The following is a 24719-nucleotide window of genomic DNA, read 5'->3' as shown; positions in this document are numbered from 1 at the left end:
TTTATACATTTGTTGAAATATTCATCTAATTGAGTTTTTTATGCCTTATTTAGTTGTGACTTTTTTGTAATAGGGTTTGAATGATGAAATAAAAATTCAATTCTAAATTTCCAAAGGACATAGATTATGGATTTTTCCTTCTTGAAGTGAAGAGATTATGGGTTTTATTAGTGCTTGACTATCAAAATGTATGATTTTTTATCCTATGGAGTAAATTATGGGTTTAAATATTTTCTATCTGTTTAAATTTTTAGTTGATATTAAAAGTCAAATGTTACAAAAGGTCACAAATTTAAACATCATTTATTTTTTATTTCGAATAAAGTTTTTTTACTAGGTATGGGAGTATATATATTGAAACGACATTTTTAGTCTGCAGGCCTTTTGTGTGAGAGATCGTGATAGAGTATATACCATATCAAAAATCTTCGAGCAAATCGATTTGAGCTTTTTGACATTTGACACTAAACTTCTAAATGTTGTGTAATGAATGCATAGAACAAGAAGCAAATTTGTTCCTCCTGGATTTCATTACACTCCCTTGCAAAGTCAATTCATAACCATTAACCAGTAACCACCTATATAAAACCATATTATTCTATTGTGAGAGTTTTTGAATCATATAATGCAAATTCAAAGAAATAGGAGTACTCTTTAAATAAATATGCTGAATAAAAAAATTGAAGCACTTAAAAAAACAAAAGTTAGAAAAAACAGATAAGTAAAGGTGAAACAGAATATAAATAGAGCTTACACTTTGAGCTACAAGAACTATAATGTCAATGTGAAGTTCATTTAACTCGGGTCATAGAATAGAACACACTCCAGAGCCATCAAATCAATACTGAGTTTTGTAAATCAGTCCTTTTTTCAACCTTTTCTAAAACCTACTACCATAAAAACTGTGGACACTACTAGACAAGGCAAAGAAACTAGGATCAACTCACTAATGAATACTTGAGGCCTCATACACCAGGCACAGACACGTTGATATCTGCGTAAAATCTCTGCTGCTGTGATGGCTGCGACCCATTGTTCCATTCCGGGGCATTATGTGATGATATCACATTTAGGTTATGCCCGTTTCCTATGCTGTCGTCTGCCTCACTATGACTTTGTGTTCCCATTGGGGGAACTTCTGGTGGGAACACTTCGGGTACAGTTTGCATATTTGGTATTTCAGCAGGTGTTGTATCGGGAAAAACAGGGATGGCAGCGGTTGCAGTTGGGGATTCACGCTGGTACTTCCTCTTTGGTGGCTTGTAACCGTATGGCACAAAGGTTCCGATCACCACCTAGTAGGAAACGAAAAATGTTCCTTAAATATGTCCAACATGGCGGTATGTACATGTCCAAGAATCTAACTTGGCTATTTAAGAGCGAGAATATAAAGAAGATTTACACTTACTTGGATGGGGTTTGCAGCGGTAATCCAGCCAGCAACACTGCCACCGACCACACGGCCATCAGGACCTACTAATGAGATGCTTAATCCACCGGTCTTAGTTGTCACTCCATTGGCTTCGTTAATTGTGTACGACCCCCTCAATAACAATATCTCAAAGCGGCCCTGCACCAAACTTCATGTTTAAGATCAACCAAGTAGGCAATAACCTTAAGATCAATGAGTCATAGTCTCCAACTAATAAACATAATATACCATAGAATGAAAAACAGGAAAAAAGGATCTTCTATAAACTATAAAATTTAGTTCATGTTTCAAGAACCTCATGTCTGCTGCTTAATTCTGATAAGGGGGATACAAACTCCAAATATTGCCGAGGTCATCAAAAGTCAGAAAATAACAGAATGGGTGATAAAGGGTTCAAAACACATGACACTTCCATTATCATAAACAAGGTATGGACCTAAGCAACCCAAACAAAGAGAAGAACTGGTAAGCTCACATATAAACCCAAATGAGATTCATGCAGTTAACAAACGGTACTTGTAAAGTTGGAAGTAAAACACACAAAAAATTTATCTCAAAAGGCAATAATGTTCTCGAATGCTATGTCACTTAGGAATCAGAATCTTCAATACATCTCAAAAATAACTTTGATAGACATATCATTAACTCTGAGCCTAAAACATGATTGGAAACATAGATATTCATGTCTGATCCAAATATCTGTGTACATGTAAGATAGCTCTAATAGCGACATTGAGATGCATCTAGAATTAAACTTAAAGAGTATGCTCATCACACTCTCATTTCTTAAAATGTACTCTCTTTGTCTGATATTATTAAGATCATCATTATCTTATATTGTGATCCATATGCACAATTTAAGTAGGAGCATCATATGCTTATTTCTTGAAATGCACTTTCATTGTCTGAATCATAAAAAAAGGATCAATTTGGCTGTCAATCCCAAATCATCAGGAGCACAATTTACAAAAGATAACAGTACAAAAAGCAGTATGGATAACTATTATTTCCAAACAAAGAAAGTACCTCATAAGTTAAAAGTCCACCAGAAGATCCTAATTGACGGATGGTAACATTGGAGACGACACCAGTAGCAGACAGAACACAAACTCCTCGGGGGCCTGACCCCTTTTGGCCTAACGAATGGATTTTGGCTGTAACATCCTGCAAAAGATTCATCCAACAAATAAAAAGTGATTAGTTCAGTTGCACCTAACAAATCTCGTTTATTATTACAAATTTCCCAAGCAGGGGAATCTAGGCCCATGTGCTTAGTCATGGATCGAAATATTTGATTAAAAACTATATAAATACTGAATTGCATTACATAGAACACAAAAAAGGTGACAATTTGGTTGAAAACCATGTAAAATGAGCATTCGGTCCCCATAGAACCATGGAAAAATTCTATTAATATAACAATGCAGCTGCCAAAATTAGAAATTTTCTCCCTAAATATTACTTAATGTCAACAGAATTTCCACGTTACGCCCGATTGGAATTGATTCCGTATAAACAGTGCAGTTCACATACAATGGTACCAAATATAACATTTTGACAATCACAAATCTTTGATCCAAATAGCGGTCTAACTAATAAACCATAGCGAATGGTATAAATAAAAAAACAATTTATTGTACTATAAACCACTATTACAAATGAAGGTTTATATGGTGTTTAAACAACTAATTGGATTAGCGGTTTATAATCAGCTTAAGTTGATGGTTAAAACTTTAACAGATAACAGAGTCGACTCAACCGCATGAGCTGCATGAGGGGCGGCTACGATTCCCATTATTTTAAGGGCCTAAAAAGTTAACATTTATCCGGAAATTAATATTTTTAGCAACACATGTAAATCATATAATTTATGTCAATGCTTTTTCATAATTAATGGTAATTCATTAGCTCAATAATAACAACTTAGTTAATTACTAATTTTGGGTTTTTGTCTAGTAGCTACTGATTGATTTTTTTTTATTGATCATTATTCAATCTAATTAACTAAGCAGTGCTAGTATTTCTATTAAAAATCGTACTTTTATTATTTTATTGTATTTTCTTTTTTGATTAAATTAATTGAAAAAATTAATTCTTTATTTAGAAAAAATAAAATAGAAGTTTATTGTCACTTAAAAAAATAAACATGTTTATAATAAAAAAGCTAATATTCAATTTTCGCTCAAGGCCCTTAAAAGTTTAGAGAAGGCACTAAGCATCAAGGTATGTTATTTACTCTAATATGGGTGGTTGAGATTCATCAGTAAATTCTTGTGACGCTGACTTTTAATATCATATCAAAGAACTAATTGATCCGGATTTTATATAGTCTAAGAAATACTCTATTACGAGTACACAAGTAGTTTTGAAACAGATATTCAGAAATACCTCTCCTCTTTGTACTGTTATGACATGAACAGTGAAGTCCGACCCTGCTGTCTCTGCAAAATTTCCACCTTCATTCACCCACATAATAACCCAAAATTAATAATTAAAAAAGTCAACCTTTCTTACATCATTAAGTTAATTAGGCATAAAAGCATCAAAATTAGTTGAAAAGCAATTTAATTTACTACTTTTTTTTTTATATTATTTGATATTTGATTATTTAATTATTTATTTATTTTTATTAATTTTTCTAGGGGTTCTAATTCTCAACAACCCAAGTTAAACAAGCACGAAATTTCCTTTTTCTAGGCTCTATTAGAAGCCACCGAAATCAGAAAAATAATAATATAAGAAATTCGCAATCAAAGACTGCAATTATAGCAGATTTCTAGGATTCGATTTTTTATTCAATATTAGAAATATTAATTAATTTAAACATTTATTAATTCAAACAAAAAATATTAATTTACCTTTTTTTTAGTAGAGAAATTATTAATTATTCCATCTTTAGTTTAAAGTTAAAAGGCATATTTGATTCAATTGGTCAAAATTTACTCATAGCATTTATACCTATGAAAGATAAGTCCAAATAATATTCAAAAATAATTTCAATTATCATTCTAATTTCTAAAGGACTATGTAAATTATTGGGATGTTTGACAATCAGCTGATAGCTGATAGCTAATTATATTGATTGATTTAATTACTTGATTTTATTAAATTGAGTTTGACAACTCGATCCGCTATTTGTATTAAAATAAATTAAAATTATCAAATAAATTATTTTACTAAACAACACCATTATATTTTTTAATCCAACATCATAGTTTAACCTAGTGAGCTATAATGGTTCACAATCTTTTCAATGGTATCATAGATTCTCACTTACTATAAGAATGATTAATTACATTTTTCATCACTAGGCATTCTCTAGAATACTTTGGATCAATAATAATAATAATAATAATAATAATAATAATAATAATAATAATAATAATAATAATAATAATTTCTAAAAGAAAATAAAGAAAAGAAGGGTTTAGATTTTAGATACAAAATTTAAGCATTAAAGTAAATGTAACCCATTACTTTAATCAGATGCAAAGAGCAAATAACTTTTCTCTTTTAAAAGATAAACGGAATAATTTAAAATTAAAAGGTCTGGATTTTTGCGTTCACGCTTAAAATTTTTTATTCTCAAATTACTTTCAAAACTCCAAGCATCAGAATCAGTCAAATAAACCAGACAAAAGTTGTAACTACAAGTCAAGATAATAGTAAAAATTACAAAAATAAAATAAAATTACAACTATTTTATTTTTTTAATCTAAACCCCAACCCAGAAAGTAGAAACAAATAGGTGAAACAACCATGATTATTACATTTATGAATTATTATACAACATTGAAAATGAAATGCGTAATTATTTTATCATCTATTTTATTTTATTTTTTTAATATTAGAATTTAGTCTAAATCATGGTCCTATATTAAAATAAAAATAAAAACTCTATTAATATTAAATTAAATATAATAAAAAAAATATGAATGTTTTCGATCTGCTACTGTTTGGTAAGAAAAAACTGACCTAAGGAAGGAGAAGAAGCAGAAACAGAAGGTGAAGCAGAAGCAGGAGACGGTTGATGCCAGTTAACAGGAACAGCATGTTTACCACGCCCTTTTTTCATCCCATACTCAGTCGGAAACGGCGTCGTTAATGTAAACCCAGGCGGAGGAGAAACCGGATTTTCCGGTTTCAAGATCTTTTTTCTGTTGACATACGCCGGATTTAAGTTTCCGTTGATATCATACTTCCTTGGTCTTCCCCTTTTCTTTTTGTTTGGGTCTGAACTTCCAGTAATTCCTAAAGCAACCACCGCGGTAGAAAATCCACCGGAGAGTTGCTCCGGCGGTGCAGAAATAACGCCGCCACTTACTGGGGTTGGTGACCCGCTTTCAGTGTTTTCGGGTGACCCGGAAATGGGACTTCCTCTTTCTTCCATTGATGGGTCTTTTGAGATTTGAAGTTTGAATAAAAATGGAAAAAGAATGGCGCCAGAACTATGAAAGTAGTAGAGCTATTTTATTACCGGAGAGAAAATAAGAGTAATTTGAAAGAAGAAAATAAATTAGAGGGAAATGAAAATTAGAGTGTTGAAATATTGGGATTTGATTAGCAATTTAAGGGGAAGCTAGGGTAAATTGAGATTTGGGATTTTATTTTTTTAATATATAACTTTTTATTTTTTTAATGTGCTTATTACCATCACAAGAAAATGCTTTTTTTGAATTTTGATGGGGTTTATATTCATTGATTTGGTTTGTTTATTTCTAAAAAACGGTTTTATGTGAGGAATAAAAAATTTGTGACAGATGATTTACATATTTAATATTTATTTCACTTTATTAGAAAATAGGATTCAAAAATATATGTTTACCAAATAATATAGTCAAAATACATGATTTTCAAGCGATGTAGAAATCAAAATTATTTAATATAAATATATATAATAATGATTGTACGTTACGTTTTATATTTTAAGAGATTCATTTCCTTTATTAATATAGTTTCTTTAGGAAAATATGTTTTTTTAATAATTTATAAGAACATTAATCACGTGTCTTTCAACTTACTTCTATTTTTAATAACTCGTTTACAACTTAATAAATTACTAATTATATGATATGAAAAAATATGATAACAAGCAAACTGAAGTTGACTGCATCTTATCATTTTTGTAAAAATTTCACCTTCTCAAAAAGTTTACCCTTGATGATTAAGAGTAATCTACTAATCTTAAAGAGTATTATGTACAAGGATATGACTAAAATTATTCAAGACCTTCGTAAAGGTATACCCTATATGATTAGGACTTAAGAGTCATTTGGAAGTTTGCTTTTAAGAGGTTAAACTGAAATTACGCATAATTTTATTCTTAAGGGTCTGCTCTTTATGATAGGAGTCATCTAGAGATTAAATATAAAATAATGATACTAATATTTCTCTACTATTAAGACGATTACATATGAATGTAGAGCCAAATAAAATGGAGATATATCTTAGAACATTGAACATTCAACATCATCCAAACAATAATCTAAGTTTATGATTCTTCTATCAATTAGGGGTATGAGGGGCAAGTTATCTCGGATAGTCTCAAACTCTAAGTGGAGGCCAACTTCCAATTAAGTAAACATACTTTGTGTTTACACATATGAGGATGACATGGTCAAGAAAGATGTTAGCACCCCCAAAACTTAATATGGGACTTACGCATATATACATACATATATATTATATACACATATATTAAAGAAAAAATTATTCATAATAATCTAATTGTTTTCTGATTTTCATACAATTTTTACAATTATTTCAAGTATTGATTAATCCTAAATAATCCCCAATAATTATTGTTTTTCCGAAACATTGTTATTATGTGTATGACTGATTATACCAAGTTATATATTCACTTTTTTTATATTGTATCATCTTCTCCCAATTAGTAGGCTAATATCTTTCTTGTCCTCCATTGATTCTCCTATTTCTCCTACATTAAAATCCGAAAAATTATTCTTCTTTTTTATATCTTCTTGTTCATTAAATATAAAATACTTTTTTTTTTCTCACTCCATTTTTCCATGAAAAACCATAATAATTTTTTAGACCTTAATTTGGAAAATAAATTTAATTACATTATGACAGTCTACACATGTTCTTAAATTTTTATGGACCTTGATTGGTGTCCAGATGATGTAAAAATAATCAAATGCAACAGTAAGTTCACTGTGGTTGATTGCTCCCAAATGGATCTTCCTCAAGAAGTGATCCTCATCATTTTGAAGATCAGCCTTCGAAAACCTAAAAAGATCTGTGCTTTAGACCCTCAGAAGCAATCTTGGTACCCTGAAGATGGAGGGTGCCTTAATGTCACACCAATCGTTCTTGGCAAATGGATCAACAACTTTTCTTGCCTTCCTTCTTACCCTTTCAATTTCTCTTGGTCTTTCCAAAGGCCATGGTTGATGAAGGAGAGTTTTGAGTTTTGATAAAATAAACAAAATAAAAAAAAAATAATATTGATTTATCTTTCCGGTAACAGGTAAAGCAAGTGTGCCACAGGAAAATAATATTAATGCTTGGGATTATTCACGATTAATCGATACTTAAGATTATTATAAGAAAATAAGAAAAAAGGGCAATTTTTCCTATATTAAAAATAAAACAGATCTCATAGATTCACAAATCAAATACCTTATTAAGATCTGAATCATACGTCAATTTGATATGATCTACACCCAGCTATAACTGATCGAAAAAACAGAACCTAAATCCACCAAAACAACTCCAAGTCCAAGGTCTATTGTCATCCATATTTCAAAGTGTCATTTCATTCTCCTAAACATGTTTTAATGAAAAAAACACGAATATGAATTACCTTTTAGGCACGAGAATGCACAAAAAATTATAGTCACCTAATCATCGCCTAAAATGGAAGCTGATGACTCATCGGTTATCCACCAAGTTTCATCTAACTGTCCAAAACCACCAAGACTTCGTCGATGTGTACCAACAACTCCAGTCAATGACCTTTCAAAATTTGGACACACTTTAATTTGGTTTGTCTATTGTCTTATACCTCGTATTTTGAGACTAAACATAAATGGAGTTATACAGTTGTATCTAATACTCCTCCATATACGGTATATCCTATAAATAAAAGCTTGTTTAGCATGCAACTCATTCTACACAAGCTAGCCACATAAGCAAACATCCCCGAGGAAAATGAATCAACACCAAAGATTTATTAAGATAACAATCAAAAAGTAGCCGAAGTATACAATTATAGTTAAATTTGCTCCAATTTACCTCAATTTTTGATGAGGGAAGTTTCAACCGAACATCCAAGCACATCTTTTACAAGTTAAAGACGGAAAATTTATCAACAGTCAATCGCCATAGGATATAAACTAACCAAAACAAATGTCATGATTGTACGCTTCAAATGAATCACCAATCAATATTTTGGCGTTTCGACCCCAATAATGCATTAGTGCCCTAGTAATATGAAGTATATTGTAAATTATATTCATTTCGATTCTGATTAGACTTCTATTGCCTGCTCCATCCAACAGTCTTGTTAACAGAAAAGCCAGTTTGTTGAGGTTGTGACTCAAATCGAGGGGGCGATCTAGGCTCCCTGGCTTTGGCAGGATCAACAAAGATAACCCAACCATCCAAGAACTTGGCGTTCATTTGTTCACGAGCCATCTGGGCTTGTTCTATAGTAGCATATGCTACAAAACCAAATCCTTTCGATATCCCTGTCGGTCTATCTACAATGACTTTGGCTGCATTCATCACAAAGATTGATCAGCTGGACTGTTGGACAGTATACCAATGACTAGAATTTGATTGAAATTAAGTGAGCAGTTCCAAAGATACCTTCAACTAGTTGTCCGAAGGGAGCAAATGCTTCTATGAGCTTTTCATCTGTAGTCCACTTTGAAAGACCTGTATCAGAGTTCGAAGACAATAAGTGAAGCTGCTGCGATTTGATCTAAATGCATCCAATTTACAGCATTTTTGGTGCTTGTTATCCTATTCCAATAATTTATTAAGAACTAGGACTTCCTAATTACGAGTTACTAAAACAGGCATAAGGAATACAGGTAAATTAACTACGGATACGTCAAACAACAATTAGGAGAATGAAAGTAAGGTTAATTGATCAAGACCATGTAGCACCTTGCTTGAGTGCACTGAAGGACAGCGGTCAGATAAATGCATCATCAAGTACCTCAAAGCTTATTACTCAACATTCACGAGTCCTTAAACCCAGGTAAGGAACTACTTGTATGATCAACATGGGAAATGCGAAACCAAAAGATTCATTTAATAAACCTAGTCCCTCGTCCAGTGACATACACATTTACAACTTTGACAAATGACTTGTCGAATAAAAATGATAGTACACTCAATAGCAATGTAATGACAGGACAAAAGTTTGAGAAGGTGGTGATACAGATTAATTTTATATGCACTAGAACATTACATCTGACAAAAAATTACAAAACTACTCATCTTAAGAATGTGATATGAAATACATACATAATTAGATATTTACAGAAACCATTGACAGCAAAATTTCCCTGTATTTTCTCATCAGATCTTCTTTTTAAACAGAATTAACTATCAAGGGGCTAACCCAGCAATTAGATACTAGAATACTATCAAATGTATTAAATAAAAGATGTGGTCTCTAATGTGGAAGACTTCTGAAATTTTAGAGCATTGCAATTTGCAATTTTATGTTTCTTCATAGCAATCGAAATCCAATAAAATCATTCTAAAAAATGGGAATTGAAGAAGAAACAATTCTAATTACTCACCACAAACGAAACCCTAAAACGCCCAAATAACAATGATCTTTTTTTGCAAATCAGTCCATTGATGATAAAAGCTCATCAAACAAAGTAGCACACTTTACATACTAATTCAATGATCCAATAAAATCATATGAGAAAAGAGAAATTGCAAAAGACATAATTTTTTCTAAACCCCAAAACGCCCAAATAACAATGATTTCTAACAAATCAGTCAATTGTGGCTATAAGCTCATCATAGAAATTAGTTCATTCTACATACAAAATCAATACTCCAACTAAATAGAAATATAGACAATGCGCAAAAAGATAGGAGCAGACGCAGTCAAATTACCGCTGATGAAGAGCTTGGGAGAAGTGAGAGTTGAATTGAGGCGAATAGAAGAGAGCTGCGACTGTAGAACAGGGAACGCAGAAGAAGATCCACTGAAAATCCCACGAAGATTGTGAGTAAATGCCATTGTCAAATGTTGGAATGATTGGATAAAAGCTATAGATAGGGATTGGATAGAAGTTAGAAATGAAATAGTAGTAATTGGGTATTTTAGGATTTAGGGTTTTAGGATTGTAATTTGTAAATTGTGTTTGGGGCCGGCTACTCCGGCTTGTCTATTGCAGTTAAGCATACCGCCGCTTGGTCAACAAGTGGATATAAAAGGAAAGTTCGAGAAAGCTACAATCATAAATAGGCTACAATTTTTCTAGAATCAAAGATGGATTTCCCTCGTGGGCGAATTTCGGACAGAGATTGAAAATTGATTGTTGAAAAGTGTTAAAATATAACTCAAATGCTATTTAAATTCGTTATGGAATAGTTGATTAAAGTTGTTGGTTAGTTTGATCATCTGTAAATATTTGTAAAATTTTACTAGTTGTTAACTCGGCTTATCAAACTAGTTATTATGAAGATGTTTGACGAAAATCAGATGTTATTTATTTGTTGTTTATTTGAAAAAAAAACTAAGTTAAAAAATCAAAATTCATTGAATTGCTCATACTAATTCTTTAATTTTTCAACCTTTCAACTTACATTAAAGTTATTTATCAAAAATTATTTAGACATTTGCTAAAATCGATAAAAAAAAAATTTGCGAAACACACCCAATACATCATCATCATCATATTTAATATCCAGCTCGAGAGTAGGGTCTGGATGAGGGAAGTTGACGGATGATCTATACCCGTACTCTCTTTATAAGGAGAATTAAAGGAAAGCGTCAATTTTGCCTCAAACAGAAGAATCCCTGCATAGAGGATATAAGAGAATATGAGTGATTTTATTTGAAGAATGTTTAAATTTTAAGAGAACTAGAGGAAAATTTATGCGATTATGTGCGGTTTTATTTGAACGATGTTGAGATTTTAAGTGATTTTTATCGGTTACAATCATAAACTGCTAACAAACTCAATTGCACTATTTGCTTTGTTTCGTCACAAACTCCTGCTCTCTATACTTCTCTATCCCGTTGAGTTAACTTATTATTTGCACAAACCAAAAAAGATGGATATTTTAGTGCCTAACTGAGTTGTTAATCTGTTTGGCATGCATTGACATAGATTATTAAAGTTTATCTCATTTATGGCGGAATTGTAGGATCAAAACATGTGAATTTACAAAAGAAAGCAAAAAAATTATTTGATATACTGATTAAAATTCATCCATAGTCAACTATATCATAAAATAAACCAAAGGTCTCATTTATGCTAGAAATCTTGCATCCATATAGATCGACTGGCCTTTCAGTTTTAAAATTTGGTCCATCCTACTCGTCTGCGTTCCAATTTTCGCCTTCTTCAGGCAACAAAAATGTCGCAGCACCAAGCAGCGGCTTCCACCAGGCCCACGTGGCTTTCCCATAGTTGGGAACACGTTCGATCTAGGGACAATGCCACACCGAATCTTAGCTGAACTAGGCACCAAGCACGGGCCACTCATATGGCTACGGCTAGGCAGTCAGAGAGTCCTGGTCATTCTCACAGAATGTGCAGCAGCCGAGTTTTTCAAGCACCATGACCTCTCTTTTGCTGACTGTAACATCAATGAGACGATGAGGGTGCTTGACTACGACAAGGGGTCGATGATTCCAGCCCCTTACGGACCCCACTGGCGAGTGATGAGGAAGATCAGTGTCGTTGAGATGTTGACTAGCAAACGCGTGCTTGAAACTGTCAAGGAACCAACTCAACCAAAAGCTTAAGCTGATGATTGAGGACCTAGTTAATGTTATATACTCTAACACGCCTCCTCACACTGGAGCCCTTTGGGCTAGAAGTGTGAATGCAACACAGGCACATCTTATACCTGACGCTAAATATTCCACTTTAAATGAGGAGTGGTTGAGATTTGAACCCGAGACCTCTTGTCATACTGGTTTTGATACCATGTCAAGAAACCAACTCAACTAAAAGCTTAAGCTAATGATTGAGCTCCCAGGATATCTTATATACTCTAACAGAAACAGCATCTATCGGAGAAAAGTGTGTAGGTGAAATGATCAAGTGGGTAGAAGATGCTGCAGGAGGTACACAGGAGATTCAGATTGGTCGATTCGTATTCCTTGCAGAGTTTAACTTGCTCGGAAACCTATTACTGTCAAAGAATCTCGTGGATCCAAGTTCAGCTGAGGGATCAGTTTTTTGCTGCTATGAATGGGCTGACTCAGTGGACTGGCCTTCCAAATGTTGCTGATTTTTTTCCTTGGCTAAAATGGTTGGATTTGCAGGGGCTAAAACGGAAGACTAAAAGAGATATGGGAAAAGTTTTTGAGATCGCGACACGGTTTGTGAGAGAACGAATCGAAGAGAACGAGATGGGCAGAGCGGGTGGGACAAAAGAGATGCTGGATGTGTTGCTGGAATTTGAGGGTGATGGAAATGAGGATCCTAAGAAGTTATCAGATCACCATATCAACATATTTATGTTGGTAAGTCTATGATTTTTTGTTTCTATGAAGTTAGTTTCAAATAGGGGTGGTTAACGGGTCTTGGTGCCGGGTCAGATAATTATAGGAATTAGTTGCGAAATTTTTTTTCCTTTTTTTAAAATATTTTTATATGATATTATTATATACATAGGTGGGCCGACCCAACGGGCCGTAAAGTAGAATAAAAACTATGGTCAAAGTGGGTCGGATTTAAACGGACTTTGAACCGCACCGGCTCGTTTAAATTTGACATGACCCGCCCAGACCCGTTGAACACCTATCAAAATAGAAAAATAAAACAACAACCTAGAGCATATTAAAGACGTCAAATTTCATGAGGGAAAAAACTGAGGTCGGCTATATGAACTAGTAGTCAGTAGATCAGTCCCAATGGTCATTCATATGAATGCCCCTTCTCCATTCATGTCAGTTTTCTGACTTAACACCAACAAGTGAAACAGGAGTTTTTCATGGCCGGTACAGAATCGACAACCAGCACTGGGCACTGACAGAGCTCCTTGCAAACCCTGATGCAATGTCTGAAGTCAAATGTGAGCTACATCAAGTTATAGGACAGCAAAGAGAGTTGCACAAGGCTGATATCGATGATCTCAAGTATTTACAAGCAGTGATCAAAGAAACACTTTGATTACATCAACCAGTCCCGTTTCTTGTGCCAAGAAAGGCGGTCGAAGATGTTAAATTAATGGGGTTTGACATACCGCGTGGCACACAAGTTTTTGTAAATGCATGGGCAATCGGAAGAGACCCAGAAAGGTGGGATGATCCATTGACATTCAAGCCTAAGAGATTTTTGGGGTCAAAAATTGATTATAAAGGACAACACTATGGACTAATTCCGTTTGGAGCAGGGAGAAGAATGTGTGCAGGGGTACCCCTAGCTCATAAAATGCTAGATCTCATATTAGGTGCATTGCTACATAATTTTGATTGGGAGCTTGAAAATCACATTACGCCTGAGACAATTGATTGGGAGCGTAGGATCGGATTGACAGCAAGAAAGTTAGTACCCTTAAAAGTGATACCAAAGAGAAGTATCAATCGTTCTAAGTAAACCTGAAAAAATGGTCGATCAGTCGTCTGTTGGCTCGGGTTAGTTTCGGGTCGGTTTCAAGTGAGTTTCATTTAGTGACTGCTCATTAAATCATGTGCACTTCTTATCAATGTGACGTTATAGATGATGTATGCTACCAAATAGAAAACAACATTTTTGTTATCACTAACAATGTTAAGGATGTGTACATTTAGCTCTCAAACTCCATAGACAGGAGGCGTTTAACGGCATTGAGGCAATGAAATGCTGTTGAAATTGATCTATGGAAGCTGCAATCCAAACAAATCCACGCTGTTGAAGAACCTGAATAATGTTTACTGGAGTTTGGTATAAGCCTATGTTGTATGCAAATGTTTCCTAATCTTCTATAAAGAAAAGCTTTAACTAATTAGCAATCAAAATAGGAAGCTCAATAAAAGGTTTGTCCTTTACTCCTTATTCATTGCACAATAACTCTAGGACCATATAGAAAGCACATTACATTTTCCTGGGTATATAAAAAAAAAATCAAATTTTACATCCCAAGTCTCTTGTGGAAAATATTAAATATGCTTTACCACAAGTTTTCGATGAGATAAGGAATATGCGTTAAGAGACTAACTCAAGCAAAAGTTTAATCTGATAGTTAACGCACTAACATATGTTATATATTCTATCACGCCCCCACACACGAAAGACCTTTGGGCTAACGTGTGAAGAAAATAATTAGCTGAAATTCAAATCTCATTCACCTCTCATTTTTTAGTGGACTATTTTAGCATCATATATGAAAAGTGCATGTATTACATCCACTTTACTAATATAAAGAGGCCTTATATAAATAAGTGTATTAGTAATTAGGGAAATTTCACATGGTAGCATCCAATTTTTATGAAACGTCAGTGGTAGCACTTTTGTAAGATTTTTCCACATGGTAGTATCCAGTTCATGCACTATCTGACTGTCGTAGCATTTTCTGTTAAATTCTTGTTAATTTTTGTTTAATTATCATTTTGTAAGATTTTTCTACATGGTAGCATTCAATTTTTGCTCTCAAATGTTTAACTCATCATTTACACGTTTTATTCATCGATTAATTTATCAACGCTCTTAAATGTTGTAACAATTTTATTTTCATTCAAATTATTGGTATTATAAAGTTCAAAGGTGTATTACAAACACTAATAAATAATTCAAAAGGTGCATTTCATAAGTTCAAAAGGTGCATTCCAAACACTAATACATATCTACTTAACTGTTACAATATTTAAAGGCGTTGATAAATTAATCAGTGAATTAAACATTAAAATGGTAAATTAAACATTTGATAGTAAAAACTGGATGCTACCATGTGAAAAAATCTTACAAAATGATAAATTAAACGAAAATTAACAAGAATTTAACGGAAAATGCTACGGTAGTTAGATAGTGCATAAACTGGATGCTACCATGTGGAAAAATCTTACAAAAGTGCTACCACTGGCATTTCATAAAAACTGGATGCTACCATGTGGAATTTCCCTTGTAATTATTATACATAACATATCCTAATACTTTAAATATCAACTTAAATTTTCGATTCAATTGATTTCTTTGGCACATTTACTTACTTTTTTTGTCATTTTATCGATAAGTATTGTAAACAATTATGATTTACCCTAAAGTAGCAAAACCATACCCTTGTTTTAAACAAAGACATAAGCAATCTCCTTTTCTAGATGAAAAATGCACTGGAAAAGTACGTAGGGATTAAATTTCACAATCTCTAACTTATGGGTTCAATTGCACACTTGGTAAAAGTTGAGGGATTAATTAACTATACCCACATTTTCATAATAAAGAAAAGCATGAAAAAAAGTATTTCTTTAATTGTTTCTTTAAAGAAGGGAAACTCAAATTTTAACTATAGTAGGACGACAATAATTATCCTTCATACATGGGTTGATTGTTAAGTACGTGTTTGACGTTTATATATATATAGTCTATAATTGTATTGGTGGGGCTTATCACTTTACTAGCTGATTTTAAGAGACAATGGCACCCTATGCACCTTTATAAGTCCACCACTGTAAGAAATATTCCATATTTCAATGCTTATATAATTCAAGATAGCATATGAAACGCTACAAAATGCTTTCTTTGAGGCTGTAAATTAATATAATATTACACTGTATGGAAACATCATGAATTATAGATAAAAATGTACTCAAATATGTTGACTAATTATAAGGTAAATGATCAAATTTTGTGGACTGTGGTTTATTCATATTTGTTTCTATACCCCCAAGCCCTATAGGAAGTTTGCCTTCTCCATATTTGTGAACAATAATAAAGGATCAAATTTGTTTCAAGCATATCCCTTTATGTCTAAACACCAGCAGTAATAGTCAGCTCTGGAAATCTTTAAGAGTTCTTCTGAAGTCATTCTCTGGAGTTCGGCTTCCCTCCATTGCCCGAAATTGTTACGATTCTGTGGATCACTAGCTAATGGATACTCTTCCGCTCTATGATTTTGAGATCTCATTCTCATGTAGAGTCTCATTGTTGAAACACAGTCTTCATAAGGGTCTTGAAATCCAGTTTGAATCTCATAACTGAAATATACAAGTATGAATGATCACTTATTTACTAGATTAAATAATATTGAACAATATAGTTCAATTAGTTAAGGATACTTGCCCCAAGTATGCTTGTGTTAGGTATTTAAGTGAGTTGCTAAGCTTGCTTGTTTTCATCAATGGAGGATATTTTGCCGTGTCCCTGTAACAATATTGAATAGTTCCATTATATTAAAGCCCCAGACTTCAAAAGAATAAGAAAAGAAAATTTAAGTGTGATAGAGTACATAACATATTATGGGGCTACAGCACATGGTTCCATAACATGGCATCCGAGCTAATGGTTGTGCCTCGTAATATTTTATATACTCTATTAGAGTGCATAGTACTACACTATGTTACTCGGACTCTTCATTTTGCTTTACATACCCGTGTCCGATCGACACTTTATTTTAGGGGTAAAATTGAATGTCTAGACGTATCCGACACTTGGATACGTACCAGTATCCGACATCAGTACCCGAGTCCAAGTAACATAGGTACTACATAACTATTTAGAAGTACAAAATTGCAAATTTGAAGATCTCTAAGAAAGAACTAAGATTTGTAAATGATAGGGGTTGTTGATAGAGTTGATGTGTACCTGATCATTATTGAAGGATATTCCATTCCTAAGCACTCAAGGTCATGATCTAGTCCATGCCCTACAAGAATCCTAGCTTTTCCTCCCCTAGACCGAATTTTCCATACAGGTTCTCCATTGCAAAGGAAATCTTGAATCTTCCTTTGAACTTGCTTCAGCGGCATAGCATCCCTCAAATACTCAGGCCTAATTCCTGTTGTTTCACACCTAATAGTATAACACAAGAAATAACAGCACAAAAGTAAGCATATTATCACCTTAAAAGTGGCAGTATAAAACCTTAGAAGTAAAATTTTAGTACCTGTAGTTAGTGACAGGAATTTGAGGGCTCACATATGTATGAAAAATGATGTTATCATATTCATCAGTTAAGCAAACCCTAGCGCATATGTCTAGTGATCCATCACTCCCACCACCTACCATTTTACAAGCAAGTGCAACTACTTTTAGAGTTCCTCCTCTAGCATTATCTATCTTCAATGCATCATGTATTCCTAAGTTTGTCATGCGAGAAACCAATGCCTGCAGAAAATTTTGAAGATGTTACTCCTCACAAAATTTGTTTGAACTCTATTTATAGTAATTACAGAAGGTTTTTCTCAATACATTTGGGCGAGGGAGTTGGCATGTCCCTCGGTGCATTCTTAGGGTGTTAGGGCTATCAAAGATGCTTAAGCATATGTTGCATCCTCGGGTGCTGAATATCTTTGCGCATTCAACCTTTGGCAATGGTCCTGTATGAATAATATAAAGTTTAAATTAATATTACAGAATATTATACAAGCATCTTGCTCCTCTATGATTAATACACAAGAAAAAAATCAAACAAAATGGTTCGTATGTTTTAAGGTTCAGCTAGTGAATGTATTCCAAATCAAAATTTTGAAGCACATGTTTTGGTTTCGAATTATAATGAATTATATTTCGAAAACAAACTTTTTGTTATCACTAATATAGGTTAGGTGGCGTACATCTAACCCCACAAACCCCACGTACATGGAAGGCAAAGCCATTTTATGGCATTGGGGAAATGGAATGGAATGGGATTGCAGATGTGCAACATACCAATAAGATGTTCTCTGAGTGATTCAAAGGATATACAATGCTTCTTGCATACACCGCACATGGGTTCATGAACTGAGTGGAAAGAAGTCCGCATATGATCCACAAGGTGCTCCATTTTGTTAAATTGTCTATAACATGCAGCACATTTGTTCCTGCTTCATGCAAAATTTTCAAAGGAAAAAAATCTGTCAATTTTAAGACATACATATGATTAAGCATGAATCATTAATACAAATATGTAAGCCAACTTTAACTAAAACCATTTCAAGGTGATAGCATAATTTAAGCCTTGAGTTATCAATGAACATGAGAACACGATAATAGACTAACACAAGAAGTAAATAATATTAATATCATTGTGCTAATTTATAAGACAGCATGGAAAGAGAGTTAATGCCTTGAAGTCTCGGATGATTTGGTTGATCTGTAGTCCATCATAGACCTTAAGGAGTTTTGTCCTTCACAAGTATTATAAATTGTGGTACAACTAAAATCTTGTGAGAAGAGCTTGAAGGAGGAGGCAGGACTGGCACGAAATTTATATCAGTTTGAAGGCAGCTAGCTAGCTAAAAAGATTGATAAAAGCAAAAGGTTTTTCAATTGGATGTTGAAATGATTCCTTAAGATTAAAGTCGCACATTTTGCTACTGAACTTTGGCAGCTTCTTTTTCTGCCTTGAGATAGCTATCCTAAACCCTTTTCTCGATTTGTCGTGACCCATTTTCTATGCCCTGGTCCCCCTATCATCAGTACCTGCAGAATATGTGCATTCGTGTGCATGTTCCGGTGTTAGAAAACTTGGGGCTACCACAATTTGTTCATGACTTTGAAATATTAGGAAAATTTACTCTTGTATGTGTCAATTCACCAACAGTCCTAGAGTAAGTAATTATGAATAAATAACATGAATTCTATATGAGCCTTTAACTTGCTGTTTGGCCTTTCACTAATGCTGGGGATTGGTCCCCGCCCCTCCCCCTCACCTTCTCCCTCTGGACCTCTAGAAAATGTGTGTTCATGTACATGTGCACTGCCATGATAAAGTGGAAACTATTTCTTTATGTATTGAAAAGAAACTTTATTGATTGCTCCAAGAATAGGTAATTGTGATTAAATGACACATAAAGAGGTACAAGTTCTAAAGCTTCCTCGTAGTTGTGCATCCTAGGAGCATAATGCTAACTCATATACACAGAATCTTCAAACAGTTTCTCAAAAATCTTTTGCATGTCTTTTCACCGTAATTATTACTTATATGGTTCTGATCCCTTGATATGCAAAGACAGAAAATTTATGTGGTTTGGATCCTTTGACAATGTAAACATTGACCCAAAATGACAGTGAAGGGGAAAAAAGTTTTGAGTCTCAAACCTTTTTAGTCACATAAAGCTAGGTCATAGTATATTTCTTATCAACTTCCCTTCTCACAGAGATTGTTATCTTTGATTCTTTGATTAGCCTGGTTGAGTTTCCTCCAGGTTTTGCTCGGAGTATTTCCCTAAGTTTGTGGCTACGAGCTTGATCGAGCCATATTGCTCAACCGGGTCGAGCAAGCACTCTGAAGCGGCTTTCTACAATAAAATACGTCTTTTTAGAGAAAGTATGCATGAATTAATGAAATGACGCATGTGTTAACTTAAGACGTGTTAATACACATTGATGACCCTCATTCTCAATATATATAAGGATCTTTACATGCAAACGGACAAAAAGAATTAGCTACTCATTTTGTTAATGAAATTTGTGCTATCTAATTGTTGTTCATAATGTTCATCTAAAGAATACAAGTGCTTCGTAGTTCTTGTGTTTATTGTGTATTTTAATGTAATTTCTATATCTTAACTGACCCCAAACCACACTGTTGTTGGGGATATATTACTTCAATAAAGCTTTCCACAACGACTATATCATATATCAAGTTTCAATTGAAGAGGCCACAAATCTTTTCTTCGTCATAATCATTTTCTGTAATTACTCGTGTACAAGATTGATGTTCAAAGAATTCTATGGTCATTTGGTATTGGTGCTTTGTGCAGTAAATTACTCATGTAGTTTTCATTAATATTCATAAAACAATGTTCTAGAATAATAAGAGGGTGTTTGGTAATTGGTTGTTGGATGTTGACTTTTGTAGTTGGCTTGTTTGATCAGTTGGCTGTTTATGTTGGTTTTTAAGCTAGCTGAAAAAGCCAAGCTGTTTATGTTTTCAGCTGTTTATGGAGATGTTTGGTAAATTTAAGTATTGGATGTTGGCTATTATTAGAGAAAAAATGGGTCAACAAGCCAAAAGCCAACAGAAAAATGCTAACTGGAGTAGCTTTTTTATTTTGGCTTAAAGGCCAGCTTTTCAGCTAGCTCAAAAACCTTTTACCAAATCTTTTTTTGGCTGTTTGACCAACCAACAAGCCAAAAGCCAACCAAAAAGCCAATGTAAAAGCCAATTACCAAACACCCCCTAAGGATTCATATGCAACAATTACATTTACACATTTCATGCTTAATTAAAACAAACTTCTTGTTATAGAAAGGATTCTAAATTAAATACTAAGTGGAGTTTCCTCAAGATTTTTGGTTAAAAGGAGTTTGGACTTTGGAGCATTCTGGACTGGAAGATTATTCTGGTAGATTTTCTGATAAGATTCCGGTTTTATCTGATTTCTTGTCGACAAGACTAGTACTTTAATTGTAATCTATGATCTGTATTCTGTACTATTATATTCTTCTTCATTTTGTAAGGTGTATTAATACAGCAAGCAACATAGCTAATCATAATGCCAACAATAGAATCACACTGATAAGATAACATGCTGAAAGATGAGCTTATGCATATAACTTTGATACAAAGTTGCATCAGATTATCGTCTTACAATCATCAGAAATGAAACAAAGATTATAATAAAAATATTTAGTTTTATGAAAAAATATGAAGTTATTGTCAAATAATCTCTTTGTTATAGTCTGTATATAATGTGCAAGTTCTACACATACTGGGAATGGGATACAGAGATGAGAAAGACATAAATTTTTGACATTGAAACTTTTATGTGCATGGTGGAATGTCAGTACTCAGTAAAGGGTTGTATACTTTTTGACTAAAGTGGGGTTTCAAAAGATTCCATCTTTGAATTCATTTTTGAATGATATCCATAAGCATAATCGAAGAGAAGGAAAAAGGATGTGCCAGAAGAATTTTTCCGGTCCCCTAGCTGCAATGATATACCATTGACATACATACATACATAATTTAGTAGTTTAGTATTGACCTTAATTTTCCGAGTTCCCTAAAATGTTATAAATAAGTGATTGTTAACTATATATGATAAAGATATCCTGTATTACACACCTTTCTAGGACTCCAATAGATAGACATCGGTTAAACTCGGTTTCTTGATGAAACTCTTCCGTAATTAGGTCATGAATCGACGTATACTTTTTAATATACAAATCTATAGAAGAGTGTTGAGTATCGGACACAAGTACTTGAAGTAAAGGAGGAGTTTGAATACTCAACCCATTTAGAAATAATTGTAATTACCCAGTCGCTACCTCACATAATTCGAATATGGTATGACTCGAAAAACATTAATAGTAGTTGGTATAATTTTCACCATCCTTGTTTTTAAATATTAGTAAGGTCATCCTAAGAGACAACCATACACAATTACTCCATATTTTAAGAAGATGAAAACTTTATCAAAATATAGAGAAGTAGTCTTAGGTTCCTGTTATTCTACCCTTAAGTCTTAGAAATTTTAAAGCAAATTCTTGAACTGGGAACAGAAAGAGGGGAGTCTACATTATACAAGACATACACCAAGTTCGGTTTCAGTTTGACTTTTACAGGTTGATATTTAGATTGACTTTAAAGATATCAAATTGGCATGCCTTCAGGTTGATTTTTGTTTAGGGAAATCAAGCACTTAGGTAAGCATATGTTCCCGCATCGACTGCCTTTTATGCCAATGACTGTTTGCTAGCTGAAAGTGCTGCAGACAATAATTTATTTTTCACCCTTTTTCGAATAAAGATGATTGATAATTTGTATGTATTGCGTTTGAAACTCCATCCTAAGTTAGTAGTCAGTGTCCAAACCCCTCATTAGTAAAGATCAATCTTACCTCAATTCACCAAAAAAAAAAAAAACGCTCTTCAGTATGTGCATGCATTTTTTGCATAAAGAGCAATACAAGGACAAATGCTATATAAAAGATCAGCTTCCATGTTGAGACTTGAGAGCAATTCCCATTCTACTTACCAATTAAGCTAGTGATTGGAGTAGTTCTGGGCATGTCTAAGGTGTCCGACCACATAGAGGTTTTCAAATTAAAGGGCCTAAAGTATTAGTTAACATTAGTTTTGCTTTAGTTTGGTTATTTGTGTTTAGACCCCAAAATTGCGAAAAGATGTAAAATTAACGGGTCTAAAGTGTATTTTTTTCTCCGCCTCTGCTAATTGACATTCACTTATATGAAGTACATGCATGTAACAGAGAAGCATATGTTTATGATGATCATTTTTTGCAGGAAATTTACATCTAATGGATCAAATTTTACCATCAAACAGCCTTTTGCAGAAATGCAGAATAAAGTTTGACTCCTTTTGGTGAGAACCTTCCAACTTCTCTGCGGAGACGCTTTGTGCATTGGGTTACCCTACAACAAATTAAAAAGGAGGGAATCTCAGAATTTACATAATCATACTCAAAATCAAGCATGTTTAGATTAATTAATATCTGTCATCAAAAAGATTAAACCTGTTTAGGAGCTTATTAAATACAATCATGATACACTGAAATTACAAGTGAAAATTTCAGAAAAGCATTTTCAACACATTATGGCAATTTAAATACTGAGTGAAAAAGATATATGTAGTATCATACTAATTGGTTCTATTTCCATTAATTATTGCATATATTGTCATTTTCAGAATTTAGGATGCAAAAGAACAAATTCATAAGATCTAAAATAGTGGTTTAAACCCTCACAACGAAATTCCCACAAATAAGGAGTATATTAAAAACATTGGACAGCAAACTTACCCTAGTAATTTGCATATACTTTATTAGGGTTTTTGTTTTCCTTATCTGCGAACATTGTGTTCAAAGAGAAAAACCCAGAATTTGCTTTTACACAAGGAGGAGAAGGGACGTCAAACCTCATCCTCATTTGATGATTTACAGGCTTGATTGTTTGATGATCAACTCGGGAACAATCATATACTCTTATTAATTGGACTGATTTTTTCTTGATCATAGTCGGATAAACACTGCCGTCACCGTGGATCTCAAAGGTTCTACCAACAGTGGTATATCGCTAGACAACATGTCAAATCATCCGTAGCAATTTCAATAGAGTATTCAATGTTGAATGGTACATAGTTCAGTTCATGTATGAGAGGCATCTCAATGTCTCGTAATAAAACTATTTTATACAAAAATTTGTGATCAACAAATAATATGCACATGTAGTCATGTTCAATTGGAATGCTAAGCATGTTCTAAAAAGGCTTTATTTGTTACAATTTATACCTTGAAAAATCGAGATACAACATAAATCCTACAAATTCTCCAATTTTCTGGATCAATCAACACTCATTTTCAAATTTTTATGAACACAACACAATAATTATTGCACATATATATTTGCATCTTCTATGTGTATGCCTTAGTTTCACCACCATCCTCCCTATTTTTGCATTACTTATAATCATATCAATAAAATTCAGATAAATGAAAAAATTTCTATATCTAGTACGTAATCACAATAATCAATACATGCATTTTGATATTTAATATAATATGCCCATATTCTATATGTTTTTATTTAACATGTCAATATTAACGACAATAATTTACAATTTATATTGATCAATATCAATATCATTATGCTAACAAAAATATTTAATCAATAAAATGAGTAACTATTAACATCAAATAATCAAAATTTCAATTATTTCAAAAATAACTTTTATCAAACAAAACTAACTTATGTCGCTTCGAAACCAATCTTAATCACTTCAAAACTTAACACAAATAACAAGCATAGCTTCATCATTTATAACATTGTTGAAATATAAGTTAAGAATAAACATTAATTTAACACTTAACCTCGAACATTAACATCCAAACTAAACATATGTAATTTACAAACTAATGACATGAATAGAGTTTAATCTCAAAACATAAAATGGCCGTACATATTAACAATATAGTAGTGACCACAAGTACCAACAAGTATATTGGAATCACTTAACATAGCCAATTTTAACAA

At 33.1% G+C, this 24719-nt stretch overlaps 4 protein-coding genes across 7 annotated transcripts; 1 reads left to right on the top strand and 3 right to left on the bottom strand.

Annotated features, from left to right (window-relative positions):
• Positions 1–707: 707 nt before the first annotated feature.
• LOC130813686 (AT-hook motif nuclear-localized protein 7-like) lies at positions 708–6132 on the bottom strand. The gene is made up of 5 exons (XM_057679529.1): positions 5408–6132; positions 3821–3888; positions 2459–2596; positions 1409–1570; positions 708–1295 (listed from the first exon to the last, which is right to left on the bottom strand). Exons 1-5 carry the CDS (start codon positions 5820–5822, stop codon positions 966–968), a joined length of 1113 nt encoding a protein of 370 aa, XP_057535512.1. The 5' UTR covers positions 5823–6132; the 3' UTR covers positions 708–965.
• Positions 6133–8612: 2480 nt separating this feature from the next.
• Positions 8613–10857, bottom strand: LOC130813861 (organelle RRM domain-containing protein 2, mitochondrial-like). Its single transcript, XM_057679760.1, has 3 exons — positions 10541–10857; positions 9266–9334; positions 8613–9171 (listed from the first exon to the last, which is right to left on the bottom strand). Exons 1-3 carry the CDS (start codon positions 10665–10667, stop codon positions 8933–8935), a joined length of 435 nt encoding a protein of 144 aa, XP_057535743.1. The 5' UTR covers positions 10668–10857; the 3' UTR covers positions 8613–8932.
• An 850-nt stretch (positions 10858–11707) lies between these two features.
• LOC130813651 (cytochrome P450 76A2-like) lies at positions 11708–14205 on the top strand. The gene is given in 6 exon segments (XM_057679495.1): positions 11708–11719; positions 11934–12362; positions 12641–12837; positions 12839–13130; positions 13592–13625; positions 13628–14205. Coding segments are annotated over 6 exon segments (1542 nt in total).
• Positions 14206–16300: 2095 nt separating this feature from the next.
• LOC130813362 (RNA exonuclease 4-like) lies at positions 16301–23920 on the bottom strand. Of its 4 annotated transcripts, none has more exons than XM_057679192.1 (10): positions 23489–23920; positions 23004–23102; positions 19822–20021; positions 18848–19203; positions 18451–18602; positions 17992–18119; positions 17687–17907; positions 17386–17592; positions 16864–16944; positions 16301–16778 (listed from the first exon to the last, which is right to left on the bottom strand). In XM_057679192.1, exons 4-10 carry the CDS (start codon positions 18886–18888, stop codon positions 16532–16534), a joined length of 1077 nt encoding a protein of 358 aa, XP_057535175.1. In that variant the 5' UTR covers positions 18889–19203; positions 19822–20021; positions 23004–23102; positions 23489–23920; the 3' UTR covers positions 16301–16531. The 4 variants fall into 4 exon arrangements, with proteins under 4 accessions (XP_057535175.1, XP_057535176.1, XP_057535177.1 ...); XM_057679193.1 differs by having other exon boundaries at positions 19822–20017; XM_057679194.1 differs by lacking the exon at positions 18848–19203 and having other exon boundaries at positions 23489–23919.
• Positions 23921–24719: the final 799 nt, after the last annotated feature.

This window comes from Amaranthus tricolor, chromosome 5 (genome assembly GCF_026212465.1).
Source record: "Amaranthus tricolor cultivar Red isolate AtriRed21 chromosome 5, ASM2621246v1, whole genome shotgun sequence".
NCBI classification, from domain to species: domain Eukaryota; kingdom Viridiplantae; phylum Streptophyta; class Magnoliopsida; order Caryophyllales; family Amaranthaceae; genus Amaranthus; species Amaranthus tricolor.
Note: the sequence above shows the minus strand (reverse complement) of the source record. Positions and strands in the feature narration are given on the sequence as shown.

Bases quoted from the DNA above. Each gene is read 5' to 3' on its own strand.
- LOC130813861 (XM_057679760.1), bottom strand. From the start codon at position 10,667: ATGGCATTTACTCACAATCTTCGTGGGATTTTCAGTGGATCTTCTTCT. The intron at 9,335-10,540 runs GTAATTTGACTG...ACTCTGATACAG, and splicing joins TCCCAAGCTCTTCATCAGCG to GTCTTTCAAAGTGGACTACA. The intron at 9,172-9,265 runs GTATCTTTGGAA...TGATGAATGCAG, and splicing joins CTTCGGACAACTAGTTGAAG to CCAAAGTCATTGTAGATAGA.
- LOC130813362 (XM_057679192.1), bottom strand. From the start codon at position 18,888: ATGATGGACTACAGATCAACCAAATCATCCGAGACTTCAAG. The intron at 18,120-18,450 runs GTATGTTGCACA...TTATTCATACAG, and splicing joins ACTCAGAGAACATCTTATTG to GACCATTGCCAAAGGTTGAA. The intron at 16,945-17,385 runs GTACACATCAAC...ATATTGTTACAG, and splicing joins TATCCTTCAATAATGATCAG to GGACACGGCAAAATATCCTC.
- LOC130813686 (XM_057679529.1), bottom strand. From the start codon at position 5,822: ATGGAAGAAAGAGGAAGTCCCATTTCCGGGTCACCCGAAAACACTGAA. The intron at 2,597-3,820 runs GTATTTCTGAAT...AATCTTTTGCAG, and splicing joins TAACAGTACAAAGAGGAGAG to GATGTTACAGCCAAAATCCA. The intron at 1,571-2,458 runs GTACTTTCTTTG...AGTTTGGTGCAG, and splicing joins GTGGACTTTTAACTTATGAG to GGCCGCTTTGAGATATTGTT.